Genomic DNA, 24248 nt, shown 5'->3' with positions numbered 1-24248 from the left:
GTAAGCCACAAATGGGAAGTAACTGCACTTGTCATCATTACCAGCAAGAACAAAGGAATTCTCAGGCTAGAGAGAGTCCCGTCTTCTTCATCTGAAGCTGTAGAAAACTCATTCCCTTTCCAAAGCCCTCCCTTCTTATTTCTCCCTAGAGGAAACCCTACAACATTCCCTCTTTGGAACACTTCCCCACTCTCATGAATTACAACCCAACAACCATGCCTACCCTCAACTAAACACATTGTGCTACATTTCAGCCCATCTGTTTCCATCCTATATTGGGTTAGGGAGAACTATTCACTCCTCCTTCACCCCAATATTTCTAAATTGGCTCTTTCTTTTGGTCAATACCTAGTTTCCCCCAAGCATTTGCCATTGTCCAGGTACCATGCTACCTACGAAAAGTTCACAGGTGCAAAAGAAAGCTCTATGATCCTTCTGGTGCTCATAGTGCAGAGAACAACTGTTCCCTGATGTACAAGCTCTCCTCCCCATAAAAGCACCAGTAACTGCTTGCTTACATAGGAAACATTGCCTACATCTTTTTCCTCATGGATCAGTACCCCCATCACCTCATCTGCACAAGTGAGGAATTTTTCCCTTTTAAGTGAGAACCCCCTCATGTCAATCATTTTCCACAAGCCCCTCCAGGGGTCTCTAAATCGCTTTGCTTAATGATGAAGCAATATACAATAGCCCTAAGACCTACTTAGAGAAGGTATTGTCACCTTGCTATTCAACATATGACAAGGAAAGCTGCTGAAAGTGAGTCTTGTGGCTGGCTACCTCACCATGTGAAAGGCCCCTGTTCTTTCCAGCATGCTCTATGACCTCTCCCTGAATTCTCCGGTTAGTTCGACTTACTAAATGTTTCCCAAACCAATGCAGTTACTTCCTTCTTCCTTTTCATTTGGTCCATGGTCAGACCTCCCCAAGGGTGCATTCAGATTCTCCCCTCACCCCAGCTCCTACCCTCCTGTGTACTACCTATGGACTTTGTGACTTCTAGTTTAGCTCTGCAAATCTCTCCAACGAGCACCCTAAATTCTCATTTCCTTACTCCGCTAACACATTTGTTCTTGCAGGGACCCCAGTGGCTTCTCCCCACATTTCCATAAAGACTCAGTCAGAGAGTGCTCTCGCTTAATCAATTTCTACAGTGTGCTTATTAGCGCCTTGTAATATAGCCGCCTAAATAATTAAGACTAACCCACATGTGTCAAATTAAATGAGCCAAATACATTGAGAAATTACTTTGTCCTCAATTTCTTTTATTAATCAAGTTTTTTCTTAAAACAAAAAGCCTTTCCTATTCATTTACAAAAGTCAAACCTAACCAGGGTGACTCTTGCTTATAGTAACTGCACATATGTGCAGTCTCTCCTCAGGCAATCACCTAGAGACCATTCTAGTATGTGACATAGCATAAGCCAGGACTGACTTAATGTGGCAGAGGCAAGCAACATAGATAATCAGATGCAACAAGTTGGGCATACTCAAGTCTTTGGGTGAATTATTCTCCCTTTTGGCAAAATCCCATCCCGTAATTTTCCTGGGCTCCCCTCACCCCCCCCACCCCACCCCACCACCACCCTTGGCTCAATCCATGAATGCAGACTCCCTCTCTCATTAGGAGCCATCACCAAGAGGATCCAGATAGGCATAAATCAATGGTGAATGGGCAACCACTGTACCTGTATCTGATGAACAGTGCACCCTCAATGCTGATGGGCAGGCTGATTCTGCCTGTCATCAGTACACTGGGGTTTCAGTGTAGGCTCCATCCAGCAAGAGGCTATTGTTGGCTGGAGCTCAGTGCCTCCTCACAGCTGGTACTTCCCCTGGCTTCCTCCTGACATGCCACATTCTTGCCTCATGGAGGTGGTTGTTAGAAAGAACCCACAAATCTACGTAAGTAAGCATCAAAAGGGCTTTGATCCCTCAACAGAGTGGGAGCCCCTGAAGAAAGGGCCAAGGCCTTGGATGGGATAACTTAACATCATCAATCTGAGGTCTGAGATGCAAGGCTGTTTGAAGTGAGGGCAGTTTGCCTGGGCCTTCAGCTGAGCAAGTGTGCAAGGGAAGGGAAAGGAAAAGAAGTGAATGCCTTTGGAAACAGCACCTTCAGATCTGCCTCTCTGCTCTTTACTGATAGTCAATAAACCCCTTTAAAGAATCAGAAGATCAAAGCAGGCAGCCTCTGTGGGCTGTAGCATTCTACCACCACCTGCTATGCTTTGTTTCTCCCTAGGGCATGAGCCCCCAAGCTTGACTTATCTGGGTCTCCTGAGCCCTACTTTCCCTTTTATCCTGATACCCTTGGAGGGTGGACCCAAGCAGAATGAGGTAAATAGAGAGGTATGAGGAGGAATAAGCCAGCATTCTATCTATTCCTTGACAACCATGACCCTAGAAGGCTCGGAGATGCCCCCAGTCTTGTGGAGAAGCTGCTATGACCCAGCATGCAATGCAAGTCTCCATCATTGAGAAGCCAAGGGAGGAAGCAAACAGGTGCCCGGGAATCTTAACAAGACTAGGGATAAGTTGCAAGAAAGGGGCAAATGCAATAACATTCTTTCTTCCAGGAATCTATTTGCTCAGTTCCTGACAGCTATCCCATTTGAACAACTTTTGAGTAAAGAGGTGGAGAAAAAAGAAAAATGGGGGGGGCAGCCATTTAACATTGTTGAGCCTCGGTTCCCCCTTCTGGATCATATGAATGGCCATGGCCCACCTGCCCATCTCATAAGGTTGTTATGGGGATGAAAAAAGAAACTGGGTATGGGATTGCTTCAAGACCTATGAAGTTCTTAAGACAGATGTGGATTAAAGACTAAATAGCAGAAAGAAAACTCGCCTCGTCTTTGCCAGTTCAGTGCTCATACACAGTAGGCCCTGATTTACAAAATGCTGTTCCAAGGATAGGTAAATTGCCTCACATTTGCTACCTAGCATTGTTGCACTACCTTATTTTTCCGGGAGGTCAAAGCACTTTGAATTCTGTGTCTCTCCGACATCCCCGTAGAGTCTGTACTTCAGTGATGGCACTGAACGGTGTGTCAGTACAAGAATGAATGAGACTCTGTCCAGAAACTCACACATTCTGAATGGTAAAACGTGTCTTCTTTCAACCCCTGTGTCTCCCCCAAACTCACCCAACTCACATCTCATCTCAGGTCACGCTGTGTCTAGTTGCAGTGGTCCTACTTTGAATACAACCAGCTGGACTCTGCCCCTCCCCTCCAAGATGCATGGTCATGAGCATGGATTTGGAGCCAGATGCCTAGTTGGAGATCTTGGCTTCACCACCAGCTGGCTCTTTCACAGCTGTGATCATCTGTGAATAAGGATGATATAAAATGGGGATACTAATGGTGTCCATTCCACTGGATGTGAATCTAGTAAGAACTACTGAATTACAGTTATGCCTGGAATATTGTAGGTGCTACAGTAATCTTGGCTAAAGAAATAGGTAGCCCTCTTTTTAAGAGCAACAAGCTCTTGACCCATTCCCAACTCACTCACTCATGATTTTCTTCCAGAGCTGGGCTTCCAGAGGAGAGGATGCTGTCTAGTGCTGGGCTACATGGCCAAGGACAAGTTTCGAAGAATGAATGAAGGTCAGTGAGAACATCCCTACTGTTCTGAGTATACTACTGGGGTGTGGTGGGAGAAGCTCTGTCTATAATTGTGATTCCAAAAAGCCAGCACAACGAACCTTGACCATCTCCACCTAATTTCCACAAAGCTGGGTAGAGAGCAATGTAACATTCAGTTTGGCTATCTTCTTTCTCCCCTTTGAATCCCTACTTCTCGTCCCTTCCTTCTCCTGTCTTTATTCCACCACTCTCATACCCAGACCAATTAAGTCTGTCTCTAATGTCATTTTTCTCCATCCTTTCCCAAAATCATTCATGTTTCTTGAATGCTTCTTGAGCAAACAGCACCTTACTTACTAGGCATGTAGGAGAATCCTAAAGAAGATGAAGCAAATCCTTCTATTAACTACAATAAAAAATAGAGCAAAACCTAGATACATAAGGCCATATAGTATGACGCTAAATGAAAGGACCTCCAGGATATAGAAACAAAAGCCATAAAATGAGTGATTGTTGTCCTTAATGTACTATGTTATCTCTCATCTCTTTTGCTGTCCCTTGGTTATCTCATATTGCGACAGTATTTCACTTTGTTATCTGATATATTGGATAAATGCGTATTTGGTTATTTGAAATTGGATAGGGAAGGGGGGAAAACAAGATGGGGGTGAGGGTGGGGGGGAGGAAAATGGGGACCAAGACATGAGAAAGGGTATCAATGTTTGTGAACTAATGCACCTTCTATCTGGTGAATATAACTATAACCCTTCTATTAATTATAATAAAAATATATGAAATATATATATGAAAAAAAGATGAAGCAGTGTTGTATTCTCAAAGAGAGTGTGCTTAGAAATCTACCTCCTCTTCCAACTCCACTGGCCCACCCCTCTCTCTTACTCATGGGCCATTGTACTTTCTTCTCCCACTGTCTTTGCTAAAGCTCACTTGGGTGGCAGGAGATTTGGGGAAGGTATTGACCTTGACAGTAGCTGGGATGTGACAGGGGTTCTGTCACTTATGGGCCTTCTGCAATAAAGAACCAAGCCTCCCCACCCCCAACCCCAGCCATCTGTCTTCAGACAGCTAATAACCCTCTTCGTCAGATGCCACAGACTGTCAGAATCCAAAAGTAGATAAACAATGGCTGGGGATGCCATTTATTCATTAAAGTTAGACAAATGAAACCTTGGCTTAGCACCAGCCCAGCTTGATGTGAGCTGGGCCCTATCCTCCCAAGGCTCAGAGCCCCCAATAGCCTCACCCCCACTCCAGGCACAGGGGAAAGAGCTCACCTCTATCACCTCTGTGCCCCTAGAGTTAGACTATAACCTAGTTTTAACATCCTCTTCCTACAGTCTGCAGGTGACTCCCCTCCCAAATCTCCAGCCACAACACCTACCCCCTTCTGTAGCTTGGAATCTGTTTCCAGCACCCATCATGGAAACCCAGGAAGCCATCGCCTCCCTCATTTGCCTCCTGCCAGTGCAGACTCCAACAAGCCACGTCTCATTTGTAGGAGCCCCATGGCTGAGCACAGCCAGGAGTGGGGCTGTACAGCCGGCATCCTGCCCATCAATCTCTTTCATGGACTGTTTCCCCGCTTCTCTTTCCTCCATCACCTCCTCCCTTCCCAACACCGTTGCTGGAAGAACGCAGTAGGCAATGTGTTCTAATTCGTGGGGCTGGACGGTGTGACTCTGTCCGTGGTACTGAACACACATGTTCTCTTGCTGAGAATGCTCATTAGAGAGGCTGAATCTAGCTTCCTAGGGATTGGACAAGTCAAGAAGAAGAAGAGAAAACAAAAAAATAAAATAAAATAAAATAAAATCAGGGACTGGGCTTTATTTAAAACCTGAAGCTCCAGGTGTCTGACCCCAGCTTCTAAGTGACCCAGGTGATGAGGGAGTGGCAAACAAATTGAGGCAACCTGTGTGATGAGTTACAAGCCCAGACTAATGAAACAGATGGGCTAGAAGGAGTGGATAACAATAAAACAGAAGGGAAGAGGCATAGGGTAGGTCCCCTCCACCAAAAAGGCATTAAGGGAAGAGGAAGGACAGGCCTGCCTCCACTCCAGACATCCTTATTATCCTAGTCCCACCCTATCCACTTGTCTCTTCATAAAGCTCCAGTTCCTAAACACCAATAAGAAAGGCATCTACAAGCATGGGAATGGGGGAGTTGTTTTATGGTTTATAATTATCTTTTACAAATACTCAAAATAGTTATTATAACTCCTACATATTAATAATTAAGCTGGAATAGCAGCCCTGACACTGATCACAAAATAAAAACCTCCATCCATGCCACACAACCTACCTTGGCATAAAGTGAACAATTGAAAAAAATATACTAAAAATATACTAAAAAGGAAAAAATGTAATTATTTTTCTCCAGACTGCTGGAATTAGTGAGCTATTGGAACAATTAGCTGCTTCTTCCATTAAAGATAAGATGGTGATCATTATATTTCCAATTCAGAGTAAAAAGAAAGGACCTACTTTTGCTGTATGGAAACACATTTGTTTTGTTGAACAGCACATAACAGGACATCTGTCACTCAGAGACGTGATCTCCTCGTTCATTTATTCCCATGTTTATTTTGATATCTGTTTACTTCTTTCTCTTTCTACTCTCTCCTCCCCAAGTGCCTTCCAAAAACTAACAACTTGAAAAGGGGCAAGTGGGAAACAATGAATGAACAGAAGCTTATCATAAGTTGGAGTAACTGTAATTGATTCTGTTAAGCTACACAAAGCAATTGAAAGAAAAACACTACTCAAAAGATCATTTAAGGAAGCCCGTGATAGGCAGTGAGAGGCTTGCTCTATTTGAGAGCTCTTAATCACTTCACAGGGAGAGTCTGCAGCCTACATGAGAATGGAGGTGTTTGGTGATGTGGGGAGTGAGTGTGTGTGTGTGTGTGTGTGTGTGTGTGTGTGTGTGTGTGTGTGTGTGCCTAAACACCCAGGAGGTATCTGATGGTGATACAAACAAAAGTCAGCAAAGGACAGAAAAGAATGGAGGAACTAAAGACAGGCTTAAGAAATGTCAGGTTTGTCTGACACCATTGTCTTCATGTGATTAAGAACACCTTGCTTCAGAGGAAATGCCAGAAGGAGGTCATTTATTTATTCATTGAAAAACCATGAAAAACATCCATTGTAAATGCCAAAAAAAAATGATGCCGATTTTTTCATAACAAGTGCTGAGCTTTCCTTCTATACACTGGAGCTGTAAAGGTGAATAAAGACATAATCCTCACCTTCCAGGAGTCCACTCTAGAGCTACTAGACATGCCTCAGTGCAGACATCACCTCCCCAAAGACATCCGGCCTCACACCTTACCTAAGTGAGATATCCGCTCCTCCCTCTAGATACACATCCACCAGGCCCCACTGGGTAGACTTCTCACCTTTGTGGTCATGTATGGACTGCTTTCACATGCGCTAGAGAGTAACCTACATGAGGGACAAGGCCCTGCTTCCTTCTTCCTTTTCTTCCTCTCCCATCCCTGGGCCTCAGCCACGGGCTCTCACCATTGCTTAATTAAGTAACTGGGGGCACCATAAGTGACAATAGGAAAATGTAGGAAGTCTCTCACAGGTGCTTTGTAGACCCTGAGAACTTGCTTATCTGGCAGAGCCAGAATAAGTCTCCACATCTTTGGTAATTCTCTCGTTCTAGGGCTTCCCATCAACTCCAGGATCTGTGTCCCTTTCTGAAAAGTGACGGGCAAAGTAAATTCGCAGAGTGGAAGGGCTGGGACAATGGTTCCTTCCTCTTAGCTCTGGCTCCCCTGCCTTGTCATCGACTCTTACGCTGTTCTTTTTCATGGTAGTGGGAGTTTTTTGTTTGTTTTTATAGGTATTGTAAAGGTGATCTACAGAGGGGTTTCAATGACGTAAGTCAGGAAAAGAGAACATTTATTTTTGATCAATGTCACCCCTTCCCTTGCTTCTCCCAGTTTCTCCCTCCTGTCCACACTCGCAAATTGTATAGCTCGTTTTCCATAGTGTCTAGTGAGAACCACTGCTGCATTTATTCACCCTTGGTTCCTCCATTTCTGTGCCCCTACTTACCCTCCCCAAAGATGGATAAGCAAATAAGACAAAAAGAAAATGAAACAAAACAAAAAAACAGCAACAAAGAAAAAACCCCTTGTTTCCATTTCCTGAGTTCATTTCTATATATATTATTTCATATGATTAACGCACACAGGCATTGCTCCTTCGTGTTCCTCTCACTGTCCTTTGGTCTCACTGTGTCTGAATGCCTAGAATGCCGTATAATTTATCATGTTCCATGATCTCTGCTGGGCTGTTCTTAGAGCATCTCTAGGGAGTTATTTCCTATCAGATCTCTTCTTGCTTTTACCCGCAACCTCCCATCCTCAACACACACTGAGACAGACAGACAGATAGACAGATACACATACCCAGAGAGAGAGAGAGAGAGAGAGAGAGAGAGAGAGAGAGAGAGAGAGAGAGAGAGAGAGAGAGAGAGAGAGAGAGAGAGAGAGAGAGAGAAAGAGAGAGAGAGAGGAAGAAGAAGAAGAAGAAGAAGGAGGAGGAGGAGGAGGAGGAGGAGGAGGAGGAGGAGGAGGAGGAGGAGGAGGAGGAGGAGGAAGAGGAGGAACTGGAAGAGGAAGAAGAAGAAGAAGAAGAAGAAGAAGAAGAAGAAGAAGAAGAAGAAGAAGAAGAAGAAGAAGAAGAAGAAGAGGCATCACCATGGCTGACAAGTGTCTGGAAATATGGATTTAAACCCCAGTACATAAAATTGAATGATATTGGGTAAGATAGGCTGCAAGATTCCCAAACGTCATGATGCAAAACTTGGTCTTGAACTCCTGAAACCAGGTGCCAGTGGCTCATGTCTGTAGTCCTAGTGAGATCTAAGAACTGAGGTTCAAAGCTGTCTTGGGTAGAAATATCTGTAAGGCTCTAATTACCAATTAACCAGCAAAAAAAAAATAGCTGGAAGTAGAAGTACAGCCCAAGTAGTAGAACATCAGCCTTGAGTGCAAAAGCTAAGGGAGAGCACACTGGTTCTGAGTTCAAGCCCCAATACTGGCACAAAAACAAAGTGAGGTAAGCTGAGCCCGGAGAGACAAAGAGTGCGTGTTTTCTCTCATATGCAGAAGCTAGATCTAATATACACCAGGACATGGTAAATTATACAGGACTCTAGGCATTCACAGACATTCCACTCCAAAGGAGGACACTTTTAGGGGAGGAATAGAAAGGCACAATGCCTTTGTGCATTTGGTTATACAAATAATATGTATCAAAATAGGAGGGGAAAAATAGCCTCTGCCCTGGCCCTCACTACACTGCACATGTCTTGTTAGCACTGCTTGTGACATAAGTTTGAAAACCGTGGTCACTAAAGAAATAGTACCACGAAGTCGACTGGCTTTGCTTGGCAGCCTCCAGTAGCATAGCTGGGTTTCTTTCTCTTGCCTGTCCTCACGGAGCCCATCTGGTCCCCTGTCAGCTGCATGCTCAGTGGAAGAGTGGCAGCCCAGCAGGCCTGCAGATGAAGCTGTGCGTTTCTTCAGAGCTGATGGGAGGGGGGAGGAAGGTGGCTGGGATTTCCATCAGGAGACTGGACCGGGAGAAGAATAAGACTCGCTGGTGTGGGCCTCCCTTCTCACTCCGATGATTGTAACCATGGCCTCCCCGTGCTCAGGGCACATAATCATTTTCCTGAGACAGTTCCTCCACTGCCTGCCAGAGCCCCCGGGATGTTGGCTAATACTGTCATTTTGTTAGTTGGGGCTTTGGGGTATGGAGTTTTTTTTTTCTCCTTATTTCATTTTTCTTACTGATGTGTTTTCCTCCACTGGGGCTGCAAAGCTGGTTATTTGTATAACGTCCCTGTTTATTATTTATGGCAAGACTTGGATTTCCAAGGCACTTTATGATTGTTATTTAATTCACTCAGCATCTCGGAACAGGAGACCGCTCTTTCTATTCTCTGATGGAGGATTCCAGAGCCTGTTTCTCGGGCCACCATTCCTTCATGCTCACCCAAAGCCAGAGGGCACTTTGGGCTGCAGATCTTTCTAAATGTCCCTTTTCCATACACTCACACCTAATCTCGCCATGTCTTCAGGATTTTACCTCCGGGATATCTGTCATCTCCTCCCACCTCTCTTTCACACATCTACCTACCACCCCCAGCCCAGTTCATCTTTACACACGTGGCCCAAAGCCACATTTCAAAATATAAACTTGATGATGCCCTCTGGAAAATAATCTAGGAGTCCTCCATTGCTTAAGAAAAAGGATCCAGATTCTTTGCATGTCTTAGGAGGTACCAACCTCTCTCCTTACCTCCTTAGCATTCTATTCTCTAGTCACCTGACTCTTCTTTCTGCTCCTCAAGAGAACTGACCCTCCCATCTTCAGTGGTCCTGGGACTGTCCTCTTGGAAGGCATACCCCCTTAGCACACACCATGTCCTGACCCCTTCACATGGTGATTCCTGCTCATTTCTCAAAACCTCAACTCAATGTCTTTCTCACGGAAGTCTCCTCTAACTCACCCTCCCCAGGCAAAGTCAAGGAGGGCCTCGTCTATATCTTCTTCAACTTCAGACCCAGAATCTACTTCTGCCTCCACTACAGTATGCAAAGTCCTTGAATTCCTGGGGTAGCACAGTTGAGTAAATCAGTCAGGAAATCCCATCTGTCTGCTATGAGTGGGTTTGGGGCCTTGTTTCAAAAGAAATAAGCAGCAAGGATGCCCAGAGGCAAAGGAAGTGGGATGGGTTCTCTGGCTATCAGTGACAGGGGCAAATGGGGTGATATCAGCCCCTTCTGTATCCTAGCATTTTGTTCTCCAGAGAGTCTGGATGTGAGCCCTGTCCTCAGGAACCTGACCTTCTACCCAAGCAGATTAGACATCCCTTTTATACCAATTGTCTCTGTGCTGGTTTGGTTTTTCATTTGGCATTGTGACTCATGTGTCTAAGGATCAAGCATTTATGGTTCTGGAGACAAGAGAAATCTTGACTCAAATTACAGGTAGAGTTAGAGGAGGCTTGGAACCAAATCACTGCAGGTGGATCCCAAGGTCATCCAGGTTGCACCTTCTTCTGGGGATTCGATATTCCTGTCAAGCGCCAAATGTGTCAAATGGCTCGGTGAATTTTGCAGGCCTGGAGATTCACTGCTCACTAACTACATGCCGCATGCCTTCTTTATGCCTGGCATAGTTCACTCCATGGCATATAAAGACAGTCCCTGCCCGCCCCTACCCCAGGAGATCAAGCACTGTAAGCCATGACAATGCAATGCCACATGGGGCCATCCCCAGATACAAGAGTTGTTAGAACAGAAAAGGAGAATCTTATCCAACTGTAAGTCAAGTGTGTGGAGAAGCCATATGCGACTACTTTATTTTAAGAAACCATTGCAACTATTCTTGAATCCGTCCAAACACCAGTAACTAATTGCATGCCAAACCTATGGGCAACTCTTCAGCCAGGCTCTGATAAAGGAGCTCCAAACAGAACACCCATCAACATGAAGAGTCTTCCTCTTAGCATTCCACAGATGCTGATGACAGGGGAACTGGGAAAGTTGGGTAGCCGCCCACTGGCAAGACCCAGGGGTCTCCTCCTATAGCAACTGCGTTCTGAGGAGATGATGCCCTATTTCACATCTGCTTCTCCATTCCTCCATCCTTAGCCAGCTTCAGAGCCTTATCCTTCAGTTCACTGAATGCTGAAACCCTTACTCCAGCCCCACCGGGACCTCTGGGGGTGCAGGAGAGTGGGAATAAACCAGGATGCTTAATGGCCTGAGGGCTATAAAGTTTTCAGAGTTATACACTGGAATGAGTTCAGGCTGAGATGAATTATCCAGGGCTTTTTATCAAAAGAAAGTCAATGAAAGAAAAGCAAGCACGCAAGCAAGCAAGCAAGCAAGCAAGCAAGCAAGCAAGCAAGCAAGCAAGCAAGCAAGCAAGCAAGAAAGAAAGAAAGAAAGAAAGAAAGAAAGAAAGAAAGAAAGAAAGAAAGAAAGAAAGAAAGAAAGTTGCCCCGTCTTCCCATCTTCACTGAGTGGTCATGTCAGAGAGCAACAGGCCCAGCACTCTAGAAGCAGTGGTCTTTCTCTCCCTTTTCCATCTGCCTCTTTCCTGTGCCTTCTCTTCTGAAACGTGTTCGTTTCTATGGAAACTATGTTGTTTCTGGTGTGGGAGGAGTTTAATGACATTCAGAAGTACCAAATCAAGTCCATTTATATAATGGTTTGAAATACACATAATGGCCTATGGAATATAGGACACAGTGACAGTTTCTGTAACTGCATACGGAGTGTGGGATAAATAGAGCGATGTAATAGTCCCCACCTCTGAGTCAAATGGACTAGGAATAACCACTATCCACAGTCGTAACGAGCTGCACTTCTCAATCATCATTCATGAATGGATCTGAAAACATTGCCCAAGCTGCTTTCCTCTCATCAAGGAATGAAGCAGCATCATGGCTCCTCTCTGCACTTGTCAGAATTTGACCAGGTATCAGGTAGGGCAGATTCAGTGAGTGCTCCCAGAACATAGCAAGTGAGGCATGGCAGTGCATGCATGTAATCTCACCTACTGAAAAGACAGTGGTAGAAGGGTCTTGGTCTGTGGCCATCAAGACAAAAGTGGGAGACCCTATTTGGAAAACATATTAAAAGCAAAAGCACTCAAATGGTACATGCACGGGGCCCTGGGTTCAATCTTGAAATAACACTACAGAGAGACAGACTGACAAGTAGACAGATGGACAGATGTGCAGACGGACAGACAGAAAAGACAAAATAGAACTGGCATTCTATCTGCTCGTTGGGTCCACCACATTGGCCTGCCTGCTGTTATCCTTGAGCGCTATGCTTATCTGGTCTTCTGATTCATCTTTCGTTTGATTGGGAAACTTACCAGGTGCTTAATGGGTTGCCTAGTCCTTACGGAAACATGAAGGATGCTCTGAGTTGTCTTTAGCTGCTGCAGGAACACACCCGAAGCAAAGACTGGAGTGTAATCATTCATTCATCCACAGGTGCAGAAGGGGTCAGAGAAATGACACCATCAACTCAGGAAAATGAGTCAACCTTGGGCCATCTCTCTGCCTGCTCTCATTATGGACAGCTAACGTCTGAAGTTCCCAATGGGAACTCAGAAATGCTGAAGGATATGTGTCTCAAAGTTAGGTCACCCAAGAAGTAAGGTGTCTATATCCCAGATTCTAGGGGGATCACCTTGAGGCTAGCTGGGGCAGGTGGAGGAGTGGGAGAGGGGAGATCTCACCTCACCATTGGCCTACTCCTTGTGAATACCAGGTGATTTTTCAATCTAACAGAGAAAGCCCTCAGGAGGAGGGTGGTAGACACTGGTGAGTAGAAACTGACCCTTTGACTCTGAAGTGGTTCCACCTGTGACATCCAGGGGAGTCTGACAGAAATTGATGGCATCCCTTGGAAAGCTTTGTGTCCAATAGGTGACAAGCATATATAGTGAAAGGACAGAAGGCAAGTGACACATCCGGGGATATAAAGATGGCTTCCTCTTAAGCCACAGAGGTGGGTAAAAGCCATTCACTCTGCCTGGAGGAACACTGGGGCGGGACGGGGGGAGACTTCAAAAAAGAGAGAGACAAAGGAGAGAGCAGCCCAGGAAGACATGAGGCGAGGGAGGCACCTCTGTATATTCAGATCATTGAATACCTAGCACACCACAAGGGCAGTGGTAGAAACCCCGTTGGGAGATAAATTGAAGCCCAAAGAGAGAGTATCATTTGTCTACATGCATTCAGCTACTGCTCTGTACAGCTAATAGGCGAACACTGCTTCAGTGAGTGGAATGGGATGGTGTCTTCCATTTCGACCAAGTGAAGACATGACTGAGTACCTGTACAAGTCTCTGTCCATGTGTCCCATAGCTCAGAACAGCTGCCCCCATCCTCCTATCTTGCTCTGCCCGTGGACCCCACTCCAATTCTCAGGCGATCCCTCCAAGCTGGTCTCAGATGGAAGCTGGGCTGTTACTGACAGCATTCTCTGAGCTTCACGAGCCAGGGATATGGGAATGAGAGGAAGCAACCTGGGGAACAGAGCTTCCTTCCACTCTGATGGTGTCTTCTCCTAGCCTCCTCATCTCCTGCACCCTCGTCTCCTAGCCCTGCCCCTGCAATGCAGGGGAGGGGTAATAGCATTCACACTTCTCTAGGGCAGCATCTTCACAGAATGTTAATGGGTTTTCAGTGCAATGCAGCCTCCCCCGTCAGCTAAGGTGGAGTAGCTAAGCAAGACCTAATTAAACAAGTCTCTTTCCTACAGAACACCTCAAGACTTTAATATGCCAAAGGGCACAATGAACCACCAAAGTGGGGGTTGGGTTGTATACAGAGTTTCTCAAACCCATTTGCCCACCAACATTTTTTTTCTGTGTCACGTGTCAGGCCCTAGTGTTCCTTGGAATTCACTTTGGAGAACAGTAGATTGAAGGCCCAGATCTTCCACTACGGAACTGAATAGGTTTTGTCAAATGAGAATAAATTGTACCTGCCTTGTGAAGACCAATAAAGCAACATGGATGAATACTCTTTATAAAGGATTAAGTACAATGCAAACGTGATGGTGCTATTATTTATTTTCATGAAGCCAATACTCCCTTTCCCAGTTAACATTTCATTAAGAGTGAAAACAAAGCTGGGGATGTAGCTCAAGTGAGAAATCACTTAAAGTAGCATGTTCAAGGGCCTGGGTCCTATCTCAGGGAGTGGGAGTGCATGGGGGGGTCAAAACAAACAAATAGAAGTTAGTCCTATCCTAGATGTGTGACCTTGATCCTGATATCTCTTGACCTAGAGTTTCTCATCTGTCAAATGGCTATATTCATGATGTTAGCCCTCTTTCTTGTGTGCATTTGTTGTAAAGATAAAATATGCACACTCATACAAGTGCTTTGAAGAATGTAGAAAGAACCATAAAAGACAAGGCATTGTTACTAGTGCTCCAGGTTAACACCCCACAATTCAGTCCCCATTTGTCCAGAGATGGAAACAGAAGGGAGGGAGGGAGGGAGATGTGGGCTACTGGGAGAAATAACAATGACTAATAGTCTTTATCCATATTTATGATGTTAGGAGCCTTACATGAGCCTGTCACTAAGGGAAGAAGCATGAATCTTTCATGAGTGAACACTAATGTAGTATTAAGATGAAATGGTCAGGAAGAGCCCTTGCCTGCTTCTGTCTCCAGCTGTGCTAGGGAGCAAGGCCTCTATCTCCAGGGAACTGGGACAGGCAAGAGGAATGAACTCAGGGACTGCCCAGGAAGGACGGGCAGAGAGAACTGTTTCATAGGAACACCATACAACCCATACCATATAACCATCCGGACTGTCTTGAGCAACTTACTGGCCCTCCAGTTCCACATCCTAAAACAGAAATAAGGAAATAAACCCTGAGCACTGGGAAATCCAATTCTCAGCTCAACTCAGCTGTTTAGAAAAGGATTTTTTAATTGTATTTTATAATGTATAGAGGGGTTACAGTTACATTCGTCAGGGAGTAGGTACATTACTTCTCAAACACTGATACCCCTTCTCATGTTTTTGTCCCCCTTTTCCTCCCTCAACCCCTCCTATCGGTTTTGGATTTCTGTGTATTGCTGTGGTTGGTTTGGTTTGGTTTGATTTGGCTTGGTTCTTGAGAAAGAGGTTCTGTTCTATTGATTTATTGTTATTACAGATATTAGATTTTTTTTGCCAGTCCTGGGCTTGAGCTCAGGGCCTGAGCACTGTCCTTGGACTTTCTCAAGGCTAGAGCTCTACCACTTGAGCCTCAGCACCACTTCTGGCTTTTTTCTACGTATATGGTACCGAGGAATTGAACCTGGGTCTTCATGCATGCTAGGCAAGGACATTAACCACTAGGCCAAACTCCCGGCCCCCAGATATTAGATTTTTATGGACTGTTTTGGCTCCTATTATTGAATTTAAAAGCTTCATACATTTCAAAAATTTCCAGAATACTCTAGAGCAGGCATCAGTGGCTCATGCCTATAATCCTAGCTGCTTAGAAGGCTGAGATCTGAGGATCAAGGTTCAAAGCCAGCCTAGACAGAAAAGTCCATGAGCTCTTTATCGCCAATTAACCGGGGGGGGGGGAGGAACCAGAAGTGGAGCTGCGGTAGAACATCAACCTTGAGTGATACTCTAAGGTGCTCTAAAAGCTAAGGGACAGCAAGCACGCAGGCCCTGATGTCAAGACCCAGTATAGGCACACACAAAAATATACTATAATGAGTCTCTGGACTATAATACAACAGCGATTGTACAAAGCCATAAGATACAGGCCCACAGTCTAGACTACATCCATCAGTGAAACCCTACAGCATGCAGGAGAGAGAGGTATGTGGGATTGAGACTACCAGGAGCTTACACTGATTGACCGATCACTAAATGTGGGGACAGAACAGGTTGCCTGCTGCTGCTTTTCTCAATCTAGGAAGTTCTCATCCAGCCACAGGGCAGTCACTGACGAAAGAGAAAGATTAACTTGCCCTCGTGATTGAAGGGTCTGGAAGGCTCCACCCACAGAGAAGTAAAATTATGGCCCAAGACTGCCAACATCGTCACATGACTTGGAGACTGATTCTTCAAGGACTGGTACAAGGGTTGTTAACCACCAAGTGCTCCCTTATGGAGATCTGGAAGAGGCCTTTGCAATGCACATGGGTAGGGGATATTGTTATTCACTCACTTGCTCCACAGTCATTTATTGAACATCTACAACATGCCATCACTGACACCACTGCAGCTCACTTCTCAATCTCTGCCAGACACTGTGTTCAGAGTATTATACACATCACAATCCTGAGAGCTATCCATCGTGATTCCCATTATCCACATGAGGAAATGGAACTCAGGAGAGAAAAATGACTTGCCCAAAGCCATCTAGCTAGTAGTAAACTACAGAGCCCCGTTATATAATGCTAAAACTTTGTTCTGCACTAAAATGACCCATCCTCATCCAAGAGACTTCTGCAGAAACAATGGGTTGTCTTGCCTTCCAACCCTGACTACTCTTCCTGCTTGTGATCATGCCCCTTCCTTCCTACTACCACTGGCATACCTGCCTGAGGAAAAGTCAGCAGCAGAAAAGAAAGGAAAAAAGGCAGAAAAGAAAGTCAGCAAAGCCAGACACCAGTAGCTCACACCTGGAATCCTAGCTACTGAGGAAGCTGAGAGCTGAGGATCACAGATCAAAGCCAGCCTGGGCAGCAAAGTCTATAAGACTCTCATCTCCAATTAACCACCAGAAAACTGGAAGTGGAGCTATGGCTTGAAGTGATAGAGCACTAGTTCTGAGCAAAAGAGCTCAGAGACAGTGCCCAGGCGCCCTGAGTTCAAGCCCCATGATAGAAAGGAAAGAAGGAAAGAAAGAAAGAAAGAAAGAAAGAAAGAAAGAAAGAAAGAAAGAAAGAAAGAAAGAAAGGAAGGAAGGAAGGAAGGAAGGAAGGAAGAAAGAAAGAAAGAAAGAAAGAAAGAAAGAAAGAAAGAAAGAAAGAAAGAAAGAAAGAAAGAAAGAAAGAAAGGAAGGAAGGAAGGAAGGAAGGAAGGAGAGAAAAAAGGAGAGAAAGCGAGAGAGAAAGAGAGAGGAAATCAGCAATCTCCGTTTAATGCCCTTGACAAGGATTCTCAACCTTTGTTTTCCATTCCTTCTTTCTCTTCTTTTTTGGAGCCTCTCCTGACCATTCATCCTCTGTAATTCAGTTCATCAGTGGCTCTGATTTCCATCCCATTTAAAGCCTCAGCTTCTCAAGGCCCTGGGCCATGAGCGTCGTTTATCTGGGCCAGCCTTCAGTGTGGTAAAGGCTGAACACCTCCCTTCTCTCAAAAGCCCTTAGAAGACAGATCAAGGACAGATGGGGCAGTGCCAGGATAAATATACAGCCAAGTCTTTTCTGCTCCTGATAAATGTCCCTGAAGGCAAAGACAGGTCACCTGGACACCAACTCAGAGCTCCTGTCCACCACACAGCACGAGGACACAACCATCTCTGCAAATCTCTTCCCTGTAGGGCAGTTTTCATGTTATCTTGGCTCATTCCTTCTCCAGAGATGAGGAGATTGTTTTAAACCTGCCACCCCACCAGTTCAGCTCCTAGCTTCCAATGCCATTAAGTTTCATTATAACAAATAAACACCACAATGACATTTATAAGTTACCACTGAGCACAGAAGCACAAATATGAAGCAGATAAACTGCATTTGATCCAAATAATTACTGCAGGCAATATTGGGCTTAGCCTGAGCTGGCAGCCAGCTACCTAGTAATTTATTAGATTGCGTAAGGCAATGTTGCACGTTGAGTTTTTCATTATTGTGTCTCTTCCCCTCTCTGTGGCCTAAATAGGTTAGAGGAGTTTAATCAGTGCATGGCCAAACAAAGACAGACTTTGCTCAAGCAGATTTAGGGCTGGGAATGTCATCAAAGTGTCCAGGAATGGCTGCTTCCCAAGCAATATCCATGGTTGTGAGAGAAGAGAAAGCTTCAGCCAGCCAAGAAAGACTCCCTTTACTCCCTTCCAGCCAGGGGCCTGTGTAGGGAATCAATGACAGAAATTGGATGGAAGCCCCAGCTTGAGTTTCTTAGCCTAACCTTTTCTGTCAACTCTCCCCTCTCTCCACCTACTCACCCCCCCACACACACACATACCATCATCATCATCATCATCATCATCATCATCATCATCACTACCACCACCACCAACATCATCATCATCATCATCATCATCATCATCATCATCATCATCATCCCAGGATCCAGACCCCAGTCCCACACCTCTCCTCCTGCAATGAATAAAAGGGAGGAAGCAATCCACCAGCCAACTCTGCAAAACAAAGAAATTGCTAGGAGAGCTGGCTACCACCAGCCGCCTCCCTGCCAAACCTAAACTCATAAAGTTTGATTCAAGGGGTTACAGTACCTCGTATTCAGCATCCCTCCTGCCCCATTCTCACAGCCTTAGTAAATTACCCAATAAGCAGCAAGGACCTGTAGTTATTGTGCAGTTAAATGGTATTTGCCCAGTAAATCCTGAGCTGAGTACTAACGGTGATATACAGTAACTAATTAGGGACATGAATTCTCTCCCCAAGATGCCAAGTGTTACCAAATATTGCTGCATTTAGGGGAGGAGGTTTAAAAGCTGCTCTCTTCTCTCCAGTGAAGCCATGAGTACCTCTCTATTAAAGGGGCTGTGGGCATCTCCAGCAGCACACCAGCTAGAAGATAAAACTATCCTGGGAGGCAGAAAGAAACAGGCCACATGCCATATCGCCCAAGACAGCAGCTATCCACCGCTGCCTGATCTCAGGCCCCAGCAGACGGGCACCAGCTGGCCCTCCCTGGATTGCCTCAGAACAAATAAGTGGCTCAACAACATCATGGCTGCTGCAAAGGCCTATGGCTCCCACAGTGCTGGCAATGGAAGTCATTATTCACCAAGCCCAGGACGGAGCTGAGAAAGCCGTTGCAAAGGCCAGGGCTTTGGTAAGAGGCATACCAAGCTAGGGTTAGAAATGACTGTGTCAAATGGCAATGGCTCACAATAGCTGTAATCCTAGCTACTCAATAAACTGAGATCTGAAGATCGTGGTTTTGAAGCCAGCCCAGGCAGATAAGTCCACTAGTCTCTTATCTCCAATTAATTAGTAAAAGTGTTGGAAGTGGAGGTATGGTCTGAGCTCCAGCCATGAGCAAAAAGCTAAGGGAGGGTGACCTGGCCATGAGTTCAATCCCTAGTAAACACACACACACACACACACACACACACACACACACACACACAGAGTGCTATTGGTCTACCTGGGTACTTAAGTTATTGTTCAAAGAGCTAATTTGAGCTCAAAAGGTATTGTAGGAATATCAAAAGTTTCTGAGGTATTGGAAGGGGCAGAGGCTCTCCATGGAAAGAATGAAGCAAATACCCCATTAATGTCAAGTTTGCTTTTAGTCTATAGATGGGAGTGGTTAGGTAATGTCCTGGAAAGGATCCCAGCTCCCACAGCCTCTGCTGATCCAGGACTATTGCATTAACAAGAACTAGAACAGAAATTTAATGGTTCAAATCCAAAGTCACTCCCAATCGTGACCTTAACCTCTCTAAGTGTCCATCTTCTCAACCATAAAACAGAAAGGTTTTCCCTCTTAGGATTGTGGTAGGAAGGATCTAAGGCTATGCCTTTTTCTCTCCCTGTTTGTTACATTCTTCCATGGAAAATCATCTTCTGAGATGCTTGGGTGAGCTAGCTTGAGCCTCCCTGGAAAGTTGGACAACTTCTCCTCTCATCCTGGGGGACCCCAGGACCTTGCCTGCCCCCACCCATTTCCTCTGCTTATCTCTCTCACATGCTTCCAGCACAGGGTCTCTACTTTCTACATCACTGAGTTCCATGACTCACGCCTACAATCTGACCCACTCAGATCAATAGAATGTCATTTTGAAGCCAGCTCTGGCAGAAAAAAATCTGCGAGACTCCATCTCCAAAATAGCCAGCAAAAAGAAAAAAAAAGCAGTTGAACAATAACTGAGCTAGGAAGCTGAATAAACGTGAAACCCTGAGTTCAAATCCCAATACTTCCAAAAGAGGAAAAATTAAGTTTCAAACAAGTTCCGCTTTAAATCTTATGTAGTTAGGAATCTTTTTATGCCAACAACCATTTTGGATATTTCCATCATTTGTGGACCATGTGAAATTGTCAATACAGGCTACCAATAAGAAACGTGTAAGAAGTGAACATCTCTATCCATCTCATACTTCTCTGGACACTCTACAACCTACCCCACCGCTGCTCAGTCATTGAAAGTTAGCTTTGTCCTCCTTGCTTCTGTATTCTTGGATTGATACTAATAATGTAACCCTTGCCAAGGCTTCTATATGGTGGTGACATAAGATGCAGAATGAGTTAGAAAACTGAATCAAGCAGGGTCACATAGAATGGAATGCTAGATTCCTTCAAGTCCCTTCATCAGGACTGATCATCAAACCTTCTCCACAGAGTATGATGGGCGTAGATTAAATGAGGTAATGTGTGTATGTAAGGTGCTTTTTGGAATAGAAAGTGTATACAAAAGTTAGTTATGGTTAATATCCCAAACCAGAAGACTGAGCGCAAAATCCTAGGGCAGTGAGAAGAATCACTTTTTTTAATTAGGACACATATATAGTCAGCTCTCAATTATCTGTTGGCAAATTGTTCCCATTCTTGGCAAATGCTATCACCAAGATTGCTTAATGCAATCCTCTGTTAACATTTCACGGCTTCTTATTCTGCTCTTATTTGCATGAGGGCCCAAAGGGAGTGAAAGTCCTTTAAAGACAAAATCAGTTAATATCCTTATACTCTCCTAGGGAAGGTGTGAGCCAGAAAAACAGCAAAAGGGAGAGGGAGAGTGTGGCTGACATTAGCTTCGGACCAGTACCAGAGGTGATGATGTTCTTCAACTAGATGAGTAGGAGGGAGAGAGGAAGCTTCTTCATTAGGTTATGTGATTTTATCTTTTTTTATATTTTGCAAGTATTAAAAATTCTCAGAACATCAAACACATCCATATTCAAACAGGAATACCAAAATGCATTCCAAAGTCAAAAATAAATGTGACTTGGGATTATTCATGAGTTTTGAGTTGTCCGTCATGCTGGATTCTTCACACCCTTGCTCTCTTCCATTAACAAGGATAATTAAGGTTGGATTGTATTTAATCTTCCAGAGGGGAAGACACTCAGGACATCACTGAAATGTCTTACTTGCAATCGGGAACACCCCCTGCAGCCATAAGAAGGTTCTTGCTAAGCATCAGGATCCAGCCGTGGTTCTCAATGCAGGGTTAGCGATGCAGGGACAAGAGGACTTCATGTTCAAGGCCATCCTGCATCACACAATCTCATCACAGTGTCCACAGTCCAGTGACTCTGTACTATCTGTCAGTAGCATGCAGCCAAGTTGCCCCTCATGCAAACCAGGAAAAGTGTACCAGACCCTCCCTCTAAACAACTCTGAGCACTGCACAGAGAGACCCTGTTAGTCGACAGCAAGCAGACAGCAGTAGGACTCTGCTTTACTTCCAGCTTTATTTCCAGCTCTGCCTCCACCCATTTCCTACCCTGAAGTTTCCTGGAAGATTTCATTGACAAAAAACATTGTGTACGGTTTATAAGAGGACGTGAAAACTACTGATGTCGTGTATTTGGTGTGTCCAAGGTACACTGAGAATGATAAGAATGAGACAGCGCAGTGATCATACACACATATGTTGAAAAGAAACCAAACCTCCAATTAACCTCTAGAAAGTGGGAAGTGGGGCTTGGTTCAAGGGTAAGGCAGTAGCCTTGAGCTGAAGAGCTTAGGGACAACGCCCAGGCCCAGTTCAAGCCCCATGACCCACAAAAAAAAAGAACCCAAACAAGTCAAATGCTCGTGGCTCACACCTGTAAGACTAGCTATTCAGGAGGCTGAGATCTGAGGATCCCAGATCCAAGTGAGTTCAGCAGCAAAGTCTGTGAGCCTTGAGTTCAAGCCCCAATACCAGCGCATGCACACACACACACACACACACACACACACACACACACACACTAGTATATACACATACACACATGTGAGAACCCAAACAAGAAAAATACCACACCCTGAGCCACGTGCCACTTGTACACTTCGTGTTTTAGGAAGCATCTGCAGCAGAAGCCTCAGCAGGCTGTCTGCCCAGGCTCAGCATATACTCATTAACCCAGAATCAGTTGGAGTCCAGAAGCTGTATTCTTAGCCAGGGAATTCTTACGTACATGGAAGTTTAGAACCATTCCGACTGGCAAGGCCCCTAGCAGCATACCATAATTATTTTAGGATGCTTGATTTTTTTAATACTAATATTTAGGACATAGATCTTCCCCCAAACAGACCAAGAGTCCTTAAGAGATTTCCTTTTACTTCCTGCTGCTTTGGTTTTATTACTTTCAGCTGCTCAAATAAGACTTTGGATAAATTAGAACATAGATTATTAGTGTTGGGAGGAAGGGGCCTGGCTGATGAACTAGTTGTCTAGACCCTGCATTTCACAGATGAGCAGTCTGAGCTCAGGAAAGAGCAGAGTCAGGCCCAGGGCACAGAGCTAAGAGATGGCAGAGGCTTACCCTCTGCATTCGTCTCTTCTGAGCTGGGGTACTTGGGGGTAGGTCACAGTTCAATGTCAACCCTGTAGCCTTTAGGAAAGTGAGTGAAAGATGCTGGATGTTGTAGGGTCAGCTAACCCATGCCTATCCCAGTGGTACTCTTCCCCGGGTGGTCGTTTCTGCGTGTGTGTTTCAGACTTGGAGTCACCAGAACCTTCATCACAGAGAGCAAAACGAGCTTACTCCAAGTCCCCTGGTCAGCCAATTGCAGGCTTGGACAACACTGAAGCCCTCTACCTGGGTCGTCAGGGTGTCCTCTCTATCGCCTCTTGCTGACTCTGGGCCATTCTGCTCATCCCTATCCCCTCCGGGTGAGCTCAGTCAGGGATGGATGATGGGTGCCTTCACGGGCACGAAGGAGACCAGCATTTTCAGCAACACTTATCAGAGTCTCCTTGGCACCCAGGCCCCAGCTGGATCGATGGCGGAGTCCCTCTCCTGCTGTTAATGAGCCTAGCACAGGCTCTGGCTAGGCCTGCAAAGCTGATTATCAGCAAGCAAAGGATTTATAGCGACTTTGGACTCACCCTGCCTCGGCCAGTCCGATTGCTCTTCATTAAAGACCCACGCAGTCCAGGACGACCTTGGCAGATGGTGTGTCCTAGAGGAAGAAGTGTGAAGCAGGGAGTCACCGACGGACTGGGCTGCCCCAGCTCAGGTGAGGGATAATGAGGGTGGAAATATGAACCTCAGGCATTTGCCCCTTCATCAGGTCCTGGGAAGAACAGTCTGGCTCTCCAACACACTCTCATACAAAATTCAAGTACCTGGCTGAAAGTGATCACGTTGTGGTTGAGACATTTCTGAGTCTCTGTCCCAGCTAAGGCCTCAGAGAAGCAGACAATGGAGAAAAGAGCCCACCTCCAGCCAAACCAGGAGGCTCCTCCTTGAGTGGTTCACTCAGCTACTCAAGAGGCAGAGGAAGCATGTACACTGAGCAGAATCTTAACTCAGAAACAAAAGAGATAACGGTGTGGCTCAAATGGTAAAGCACATGTCTAGCAAGAATCCTTAGGTTCAACATCCAGTGAAAAGGAGCAAAAGGAAGAGGAGGGAGAGGAAGGAGAGAAGAGAAAGAGGAAGAGGAGGAGGAAGAAGGAAAAGAGGGAGGGAGGAGGAAGAGGAAGAAGTTGAAGTTATCCTGTCAATTAGCCGTGCCTAGTTTTTCTGGCCTCCTCTATTTACATTTCCAATCCCAAACAGCATAGGACAAGGAATATTGGAAAATTATATGAACATTGGTCAGAGTTAGACATCCTATTCCTGGCAGCTGCTCCTGAGACTCCCAGCCCAAATTAATGTTGACTCTCTTAGAGAGTCACACCAACGTCTCTGCCTTTCCAAACATGAAGAATTCCCATGTCAACACCCAATGCCAGGACAGGTAAGAACACTTCTCTTGCCTGGCCTAG

The 24248-nt window shown here is 45.2% G+C and overlaps 1 protein-coding gene across 4 annotated transcripts in view; it reads left to right on the top strand.

Annotated features, from left to right (window-relative positions):
* Positions 1–24248, top strand: part of Kirrel3 (kirre like nephrin family adhesion molecule 3) — a 537752-nt gene that overhangs the window by 426708 nt on the left and 86796 nt on the right. For all 4 annotated transcript variants that reach the window (XM_090319700.1, XM_090319698.1, XM_090319699.1 and 1 more), the window contains exon 2: positions 3540–3617. In XM_090319700.1, the coding sequence (XP_090175826.1) occupies positions 3540–3617 (78 nt within the window). The remainder of the gene's footprint in view (positions 1–3539; positions 3618–24248) is intronic.

Source organism: Megascapheus bottae, chromosome 27, assembly GCF_031878675.1.
Source record: "Megascapheus bottae isolate mThoBot1 chromosome 27, mThoBot2.hap1, whole genome shotgun sequence".
NCBI lineage: Eukaryota > Metazoa > Chordata > Mammalia > Rodentia > Geomyidae > Megascapheus > Megascapheus bottae.
This window is presented reverse-complemented; position numbering and strand designations above follow the sequence as displayed.